The sequence below is a fragment of the Xenopus tropicalis genome, chromosome 3, assembly GCF_000004195.4.
Source record: "Xenopus tropicalis strain Nigerian chromosome 3, UCB_Xtro_10.0, whole genome shotgun sequence".
In the NCBI taxonomy this organism is placed as follows: Eukaryota; Metazoa; Chordata; class Amphibia; order Anura; family Pipidae; genus Xenopus; species Xenopus tropicalis.
In genome coordinates, this window is record NC_030679.2 from 90,576,844 (window position 1) to 90,587,299 (window position 10,456).

General features: G+C 38.3%; 1 protein-coding gene across 1 annotated transcript in view; it reads right to left on the minus strand.

Moving 5' to 3' along the window:
• Positions 1–10,418, minus strand: part of LOC100145576 — a 34,949-nt gene extending 24,531 nt beyond the window's left edge. The window contains exons 1-4 of the mRNA XM_002934556.5: positions 10,317–10,418; positions 6,416–7,086; positions 3,722–3,781; positions 7–59 (exon numbers count right to left, since the gene is read on the minus strand). Of these exons, the coding sequence (XP_002934602.3) occupies positions 7–59; positions 3,722–3,781; positions 6,416–7,081 (779 nt within the window). The 5' untranslated portion in view covers positions 7,082–7,086; positions 10,317–10,418. The remainder of the gene's footprint in view (positions 1–6; positions 60–3,721; positions 3,782–6,415; positions 7,087–10,316) is intronic.
• Positions 10,419–10,456: the final 38 nt, after the last annotated feature.

A 10,456-nucleotide genomic window follows, 5' to 3' on the forward strand; every position in this document is an offset into this window, starting at 1 on the left:
CTTTACCTGCACATAACAGGTGGTAAATCTTGATCCTCAGGAATCTGAACTGTAAAAACCTGAAAATAACAAACAAATGCTGGAATTTCCATGGTCATAGTGAACAGACAACACTGATGTATACAGCTATATGATATGAGTTGTGACATTCTGACCCACAAAACTAGCTTTTGTTGCTCGTGCTACTAAACCCAAAATCCTTACTCCAACCTTTATAAGGAGTTGGGTACTATGGCAGAGTGGGCAAGAATATGGCAGAAAAGGCTCAACAGTAACAAACCAGCCGTGGGTTTATTGACTATATGCTGCAATAACACAACAATATTTCTCAAAACACCCCTATATACTCACAGGCTGTTGGTGGCTATAAAGAAAAGAAAAAAAAAATGTTTACAGAAAACTTTTCTCCCTCTTGTCCAAAACAGCACATGAGGTGATTTGGGAGGGGAGGAGTTGGGAAAAGGGCCACATAAAATATGAGCCAAATCAACAAAAGCTCATGTTTACTGAGCTTTACACAATAAAGCAGAATCAAATTAAGGTAAATAACAAGAGGGACAGAATACAAAAGCTTGGTCACAGAGCCTGATGCCAAACAGTTCTTGTAGGCTGGAAGGCAAGCAGAATGAATAAAAAAAAGTGGCAGCAGCATGTGTTTAAGAAAAAAAAAATAAGAGAGCCAAAGCCAGACAAACCAATACAAGGTTTACTTCCACTTTACTGGTGTGTGCAGGTGTACCAAACCCACTCCCAATGTAAGTTATCAGTATCAGTAAGTCACTCTGCTGTGCCTCTCAAAAACAGGTATCAGTTAACAGCCAAACAGTAGTGTTCCATCCTAAAATATCCTTGTATGCTTTTATTGCTTGTCCTTGTATTGCCACATTTTTTACTCATAATGAGGACAACAAACCAGTCTGCATTAAATATTTTCTGCTGTCAGAATGTTTACAGTTATAAAAGGTCACCCATTGCTCTTTCAACAAAATATGTAGACTGTGCTTAGCAAGCAGCCAACCTTGCATGACCAAAGGGAAAATAAATAAATGTATAAAATATAGAATGTATAATACCTAGGAAGGCAGCATTTTTTAAAGGGGACCTGTCACCCTAAGAAATAATTCCAAATTCTTTTCTATTGGATTAGTCAAGCATAATAAACTTCACTTACACTATAAATTATTTAATTCTTGTTTTCTTCAGTCTTGGAATTACACAACTATAGCAAGCAGGTAGGAGCCATTGTTAGTAAGGAAAACTTTGCATCATACCAAAATCTTGTTTATGTGCTATAATGGACCTGATGCCCTGCACAGGCTACATAATAAGAGGGAGGGGGGAAGTGAGGCGGGCAGCGACATCTACACAAAGTGCTGAAAAGAAAGTGAAAGTAATTGTCTGCCCTGCCTCTATACCTAAGGCATAGAGCTGGGGCTGGCAATCCATGACTGAATAGCAGGGATTTTTAAATTACTTTATAATAGGTACGGATGTGTTAATAAAAAAAAAAAAAAGTTTGGATTTCATGTTTAATTTGATCATGACTTTTATTATACAGCTTTTTATGTCCCTTTAAACTACTGATCACTCACCTTTATTTTCTAACTTTCCATTTGCTGCTGTAAGTCATGATTCAGATGGAAATTGATCCCTGATATAAAAATTTTACTTTTTATGATTCAAACATAGATCTAGAAATTATGGAACTATTTTTTTCCCACTATGAAATCAAAGACTACATAAATAGTCCTCTCATTGTTCAATTAACCATTTTCCCAAAATGGAATGCACTATGCAATATATACACTTTAAACTCATGACCATCTACCAAATAAAGTAGAAAACTGAAATACTGCCTATACCAACTCAAAACCATCTCAGTATGTTTTAACCAATAGCTTTATTCAGCTACCTTTTTCACGTTTATGTTTCTGGAGTTACACTTACCATCTGGAAGAATACAAATGCAAGATTATGTTATCAAACATAGATATTTATAACAGTGAGAAAGCAGAAAGTACTGAGAACACATCAAATGTAAATTCAAAGGCAGCCATGATCGTATCGAAGCCTCCTTGGGAGACAGCATTGGGACAGCTTTAATCTCCTGAATATAATCTTGTCAAATGACAGGGAGGGTAGGGAAGAGGAATTAAATGACTTGAATCAAGTTGTTAGAATAATCCCAGTTGCAGCATTAGCGAAATGGAAGAGTAAATGGAAATGGAAATGGAGAGTAAATGGAAAAGAACGAAATTTCAAATAAGGCTGAATGAATTGTAGATTTTATAGATGATAGAAATTATAGATTTTCACATGTAAAAACAGTTGTACAATAAAATATCAGTAAAGACAATGGCTGTTTTCAACAGGAGTTTTGGGCACTACTTACAATAAGAATCATTAAAATGCTACTCATGGCATTCACATAACATTTAGACCTAAGAGGGGTATTAAAAAAAAAACAAAAAAACTCAAACACTGTTGCATAAATAGGAAATCTGCTTATATTTATCATGGATGCTCCTTAGCAGTGGGGAGAAACTGCTTACTTGGCCCCCCTCTGAACATTCACTGACACTCATCTTTAGAACTACACACATATTTATATATTTTCTTAATAATATGTGATAATTCGTTAACTCTTTAACACAATGTAGCAGAGAAAAAATCGCAAATCACAACTGCACTGATTGAAAACAGAAGGAAAACTGATAATGACTAACTTATTTGTGATTTTTGATAATTATGTGAAAAATTGTGGGAATTTGCAGAAAGTCGCAGTTAACTTTTTATTATTGCAACACTGAGATTTTTGATAAATGTGCCCTACAGTGTAATGTACTCAGTGGTACACTAAGACAATTTTCATTCTATCTTCTTGTTTTTCAGTTTTAACAGACATTATAACTCTAAAAAAAAAAAAACTCTTGAATAATAGTGCATCGCAAAAACAAAAAAATCATTATCCTATATAGTAAAATGTAACCACTAAATGGTGTAGTTGCCAAAAAGAAACTGGCAGTACAGGACAGCATTTAACACAGCTGTCAAAGAGCAGGTAACACTAAGGGGCCGCTTCATTAAAACACGAGTTTGAATCCCGAATGGAAAAATTTGGATTGGCTACAATAATTTTTTGAAGATTGCAAATATCACGAAAATGCTTACGAAAAAATCGTATTAGTGACGATAATATCGTATTGGCGATCCAAAAGTCCGATTGTAAAAAGCAGCAGAACCTTTCCAAATTTTTCACGCAAGTGTACGAAAAAGTTGCGCAAGCGTGAAAAAATTTCCCCCTAAGAGGTGTTACATCTACTGTCAGTAGCTACCCAAACATGGGAGGGGAACTTGAAATTCCCAGGTAAATGTAAAAAAAGGTAACTTTCCATGATTACTCTGGATCGTCATGAGTAATGTGTTTTACCTGTGGAGGTCCAAAAGTAAGTGAATGGGAAGGAATGTTCAGGAGGTATTTCACCTTCAGTAGTACAGATTTACTGTGGGTGACAAATATCCCCGTGTGCCAGTACCGTTAGGAATCGTAAAGCATACAGGTAACAATCAATTCCAATTCTTAGTAATTGGAATGTGCTATTGCTCCTCTTTGTATCTGTACATAAAGCATTACTTATGTTTCACAGCCTGAAGGCTCATCCCTAGGTGACTAGAACAGAGTATTGGAAATAGCTGCTACATGCGTGTTACTGCTTAATACCTTTAAGGGATAATCATCAGGGAACTCCAACATAATCTCCATTTCCTTCAGGTCAAAAGGCTAAAAGGGAAAAAAAAAGGATTATGATCATGGTGATTAGAAAGTGGGATAAAGGATACAGGTGGTGCACTGACTCTGAACTTTGCTCTATCCAGACAAACCATAGAATAGTACCAATTAACACTTTGCAGGTGTCCTACAGGAAAATTTTCCCTCTTGCATTAAAACTGATAGTGTTAAAGGTTCCCTATATTTTCCTGTTATTAAGATGGATTGCCACACGTTGTGTGTTCTACTTGCAGCAATTCAAAGGTTAGGCAAGACTTTTACAGGAGATGTTACTGACAGCAGCGTAGATTTACTTTGGCTGACAAAATTCCTTGTGTTCCAGCACCATCATGGCAATGGCACATGGGAAAATCTGTCTCAGTTACATAATAGTTATTTATGTAAGACTTGCCTTATAGGCCGGAGAAAACTGCACCAGGCAGTGGAAAAAATTCTGCATCAGCATTTACTTACCTTCTATTTGTCTGCGTTTGGGCATTCACTAATGCACAGTAGAGTAAAACTCTACTATTACTCAACTATGCATACATGTAGGGCTGGGCGATATACCGAATACCGGTGTTTTTTTTTTAAAAACTATATTAATTTTTCAGATACCGCAATACCGGGGTGTCAGGGTACTCACCCGTGCGGCCCGGTCTCGCGCGCGTGCATCAAAGCGCACGTACATGTCAAAGCGTGCACGTCCGCGACGCGCTGACGGCGCCGGTTCTGCGCATGCGTGGGGGGTATTTAAAGCTATCAAATGCCTCCTCCTGTGCTATGTTGTCTGCAGCCTTGCCTGGGAAACTAAGCCTGCCTGATTTACCTTACGACTTTCTGTTGCCGATCCTTCGCTTGCCTGACTCTGATTTTCAATACTGCAGTAATTATTCTCTAATTTATTAGGAAATGGGGTTAACACCTAATCATGCATGGAAAAAAAAAATACCGTCAAATACCGTGACACCGATATAATTTTGAAAAATACCGTGATATAAATTTTTGGTCATACCGCCCAGCTCTACATACATGAATATGAATCTGCATTGGGGACACCTGGGAGGCCTTGGACAAGGTAAGTAAAAAGCAGGAGCAGCACTTTGCATGACCCATTGCAGTTTAGCAATTTATTTCATCCCCAGTGAAACAGGCCTTCTTTTTCCTTAAAAAAAACGTGTGTACGTGTGGCATAAGTAAGCCAGGTACAGTCTATGAAGGGGCCTTGGCCATGCTGCAGAAACTTCCCCTGCTTTATTTAGATCTCCAACATCTAAATCTGATTATATATATGGCCCACCCACTCTGCAAACTTGGACATTGATTCAAATACAAGGTATGCTAAACATACTTAACTGAGGTGCTTACATAGAGAACTAAAAGTAGGCTACAAAAGCTGCACATGCTGTGTTTTGGGCTTCTGTACCAGCCTACAACAGCCTTTTAGCAATGAAGATCTGTGCCTCTTAAGATGCCTATGGTAGCTCCCCATTTTCTTTTCTACGGATTTAAAGTACATGCTCTGTGCTGCTGTCACTTACGAAAGCTTTGGGACTGATTCACAATATACTGTATTTATAGGATATAAATGTCACAATATAAGGCTGATTAGTAATTACTACATGGCAGCCCAGAAACCAGAGCAATTAACATCATAATGTGAAAATCAGTCCTTAAGTCTGATTTTTAAGACTTTTTTTTTTTTTGAAAGATGTATTTTATTGTTTTATACATAACATAAAACATAAAGCAAAACATCTAATAAAACATTAGGATAAAACGTAAGTACAGGTATGGGATCCCTTATCCGGAAACCCGATCTCGAGAAAGCTCTGAATTACAGAAAGCCTGTCTCCCATAGACTCCATTTTAATCAAATAATTCAGATTTTGAAAATTGACTTACTTTTTCTCTGTAAAAATAAAACAGTGCTTTGTATTTGATCCCAACTAAGCTATAATTAATCATTACTGGATGTAAAATAATCCTATTGGGTTTAATTAATGTTTTATTGATTTCTTAGTCGACAAGGTATGAAGATCCAAATTACAGAAAGACCCCATATCCGGAATACCCTTGGTCCCGAGCATTCTGGATAACAGGTCCTATACCTGTAGCTTGTTTCCAGGTCAAATTACACAACGATAGCTATGGCATTGTGAATTTTAAATCTGGTAGCAGTTCAAGAGTGACAGGTCAATCTACAAACTGAGCTAGGTACTCAAATCATGTCAAGTGGGGGGAGGCTCCAGTTCAGCAGCCATGAAGTGCATTTGGGTGTGTAACCCTCCAATTTACACCAAGGACCCCAAGCTTCTACGACAAATTAGCTTCTCAACAGCTGTTCAGAAATCCCCCCCCCCCCCCCCCCGCTTTAAATTTGGGCTAAATACTGACCTAGTGTTGGATCAACACTGATCCCAATTATATGTAAAATAGAAACCACTGCCACAAACCCAGAAGGTAAATTAAATCTAACTATGTAAGCACCTCAGTTAAACCAAGAATATTTTAGATAGTTTCTTAAAGGAGTAGTTCACCTTTAAATTAACTTTTAATATGATGCCTTCAAGGCAATTATTTACAAAAGCCAACCCTACAGTTCTAAGTACATCCATTTGTGTCTTTGGTCTTTTTATTACTCACCCAGTCTGGATCTGTAGGTTCCACTGTAACTCTGTAATATGTTACCTCTCCATCCTCTCTTTCCTGAACAATAACTTTATCTTTTGGAAACCTCTTCAACAACTGGGAAATTTCTGTTTCTCTAAGTTTTTTAGCCATATCTAGGGTTACATCTCCAAATCTAAGACTCTCTGGGAGTGCTTGAGGCCTCTCTACTGGCATCCTAACCACTGTACTGGTAGCTGCTGCCTTTTTGTCCTGAGGATGGCCATCATTTATTGGTGGATGGTTGTCAGGGTGCCAGAACTTACAGTGGTTCTCCATGGCACAAAATCCAGAAGCAAAATAGCGACATAGTTTTCGGGGTTGATATTTTCTTTGATGAGATCCAAGACCTTTTTTAACTGGATCAGAAAAAGAATTGTTTGGTGAACAGGATATTGCAGTGGCATTACTCTTCTCAGTAAGCTTACATGAAACATTTTGCTTCCGATTCTTCTCAGAATTTTGGCATTCTGCAAGTTGATGAAGAAATCGACACCTATTCCCAAACCGGCAGTATCTCCCCTGGGAGAAAAACTTGCATAAGTGTTGAGGCTGTTGGCGATGAAATTTTTCTTGGCTACAAGTAACACCATCTTCATTTACAGGGGGAACTTTTACAGATTGCACTTGACCTTCAGCCATTGTTCCTAGAAAAAAAAAGAAAAGTCCTAACTTCAGGAGCTCTAGGCCATGATATCAGACCAGAGATTTTCTAGGCCAGGAATGTCAGACCCGCAGTCTTAAAGGAGAACTAAACCCTAAATATGAATATAGCTAGAAATACCATATTTTATATACTGAACTTATTGAACAAGCCTTAAGTTGGAAACAAAATGTGAAGTAAAACAGTGTCCTATATAAAGTACAATCTACTTATCTACTCATACTACCGTATGACTTAAGGAGGCCATACATGTACCAATTACAATCTTTCCAGAGACCACTGGTTACAGGAAAGATCATTCGTTCCCTCCACTGACATTTAGGGCTGAATCGGCAGATATGGAGGTAGAAACAATAGGAATTCTACCTCCACCAGCCCTAAACGCAGATTTTGCTTGGGCCCAAATCTTTTGTCCCGCCCAATCGATGAGACAACCAATATCCAAAGCTTTTGCAATATTGGTTGTCTCATTGATCCACCATACACACACTGAATATCGTAGGAAACAAGCTTTTGTACAAGAATATCGGTGTGTGTATGGCCAGCTTAACAGTTAGGCTGGGCAGCTTAACCCAATAAGTTCCTTTTAATAATTATATGATGATTTAGTTCCCCTTTAAGAAGCTGCTGATTTCATTTTTCATAGAGATTCTGAAAAGGACATATGTTCATAGTGTATTCTGCCCAGAAAACCTCTATTATCAAATACTTACATTAATGATATGTGTGAGAGCAAACATACTGTTCACTTAATGAAACTTTAATTTGACTTTGGCGAAACCTTGCAGATGAAAATTTGTGGTCATATATATATATATATATATATATATATATATATATATATATATATATATATATATATATATATATATATATATATATATATATATATATAAGCAGGTAAGAATGTCGGCACTCTTAGGATTTCTACAATACAGCAAAAAAAAATTTTTAATTTTCACAGGCTTTTCAGGATGCAAGCGGTGAGATTTATTGTTACCAACGTTTCAGTCCTTTCTTAGGACTTTTGTATTCCCTGACGAAAGTCCTAAGAAAGGACTGAAACATTGGTACTGAAATGTTGGCACATTCTTACCTGCTTGTAGAATTTTTTAGCTTTGGCACCAAGGTTTTGGACTATCGTGTGGTGTGCTCCCTATTTTGGACTCTATATTTATATATACTGTATATATATTATATATATATATATATAAAAGAGCAATGTAGGCCAGCACTCACGGGTCTTTGAGAAATAACACATCAGTAGAAATAAAAATTAAACAAAAAAATTTGTGACTACATGGTTTTTTATTAATCCGACGTTTCAGTTCCTAACAGGAACTTTCATCAGGGAAAAATAGCACTGTGAATGTATACACACATTTTAAAGGCACCAGGTGAAAATAACCTAAGAGTGATCTAAAATAAAATAGAAAATATAGCACAGCCGGTTTTAGAGGGAATACTAGTGTGGACCAGAAAGTTACCTGCCCCCCACCTGTCCCCCTGCTCGTGCCCACACTCACTCGAGTCACTGAAGGAAACCGCCAGTCAGTGCCAGTCCTATCTAGGAAGGGGGCGTGAGGCATGGCACTGACTGGCGGTTTCCTTCAGTGACACGAGTGAGTGTGGGCACGAGCAGGGGGACAGGTAGCTATCTGGTCCACACTAGTATTCCCTCTACAACCGGCTGTGCTATATTTCCTATTTTATTTTAGATCACTCTTAGGTTATTTTCGATTTTTGTTTGCATTTTCATATGTTCTACTTGATTCGGTGGTTGCCTAGCAACGCGTTTTTGGCGCCACCTGGTGCCTTTAAAATGTGTGTATACATTCACAGTGCTATTTTTCCCTGATGAAAGTTCCTGTTAGGAACTGAAACGTCGGATTAATAAAAAACCATGTAGTCACAAATTTTTTTGTTTAATTTTTATTTCTACTGATGTGTTATTTCTCAAAGACCCGTGAGTGCTGGCCTACATTGCTCTTTTATTTGTATTTTTTTGCATAAGCACCCGGGAAATTACCACTTGGTATGTGGTGTGCTTCCAGTACTGGAACTATATTATATATATAATATATATATATTATTTTATATATTTTAGCAGGACATGTAGTTTCAATAGTTGGGCCTTACTCTGTTCTGAACAGGTCAGGGATTCCTGGCCAGTGTGGTATCACAAAGCAGTCTCTGTGGTGGACCTTTAATTCTATAAGGTTTTTGACCTATGAACTTTCAGCTATTGCCCACCTACAACTCCCAATTCTGCAAGAAAATAAATGGCCAAAGGTTAGGCAACACAGGCATAAATGGGTGTGTATTTGGCCAGGGAAGAAGCGGTAACTATCAAACAGCATTTTTATTGCATGTAATTACAGCCACAGGCACTAACTACATGGTTACTGCACTCAGATGTCACTCTGCTGAAAACCTGCAGGGGAATCATTCACAACTTCTTCCAAAACTATTTTGTTAATCACTCTTAAAACAAAATAGCAGGAGTCAGATCTCCTCTGGGTCTTTCAGTCAGCTGGCTTGCAACATTGTTTCACATATCAGAGGCAAAGAATGTAAACAGGGAGAAAGATAATGATTTTAACAGCAATGACATATACAAATAACTGTAAAGCCATTGATATTCTGTAATGAAGGCACACAATGATGTAGTCGTTGGCAACTTTAGTCTGGGCACAGGTGCAAAATAGTTTAAATGCCCGGCGTCTGTATAATATTAAAACAAAAATAAATGAAGTAGTTGAAATAAGTCTAATTAGTAAGGTGGGCCGAGAGATCCTTGCTGACAGCTTGGATGAGGAGACATGAGTACCATATAACCAAGCTGCCCACCACCCGGCCAGTTTAAACACCAAATATACAGCTTGCAGCTAAATGAAGGAACTAATACATGGTGGCCAAAGTTCTGCGACTGAGACAGACCGTACGCAAAAAGCCCAGGCTGAAGCACCCTGTATAGCCAAATAATCAGGGGTCTCCGGTGTGAGATTGCAGGCAAATAATTCTCCCAGTGACATGCAGACTAATCTGAGGCCAGGCTAAAGCTGGCACCCGTACAGCAAGCCACAGAAAGCGGGCGTGTCGGCCCTGTAGACTGGCACTCCAGTTATTAGTCTTGCCAGGTACCAGTGCAAGGAATGGTGAGAGAATATTCACAAAGCTGAACTCCCAGCGCCCTCTCACACACTGTCTCACCTGCTAATCCGGCCTTCGCAGCTCTATCTGCCCCCAGTTAAGGCAGGCTGCTACTAGAACACAGTGGGAACTGCACTTTCGTCACGTCACTATCACGTGACCTAATCTAGCTCTCTCTTTTCTCCCCCCCTCCCAAAGAT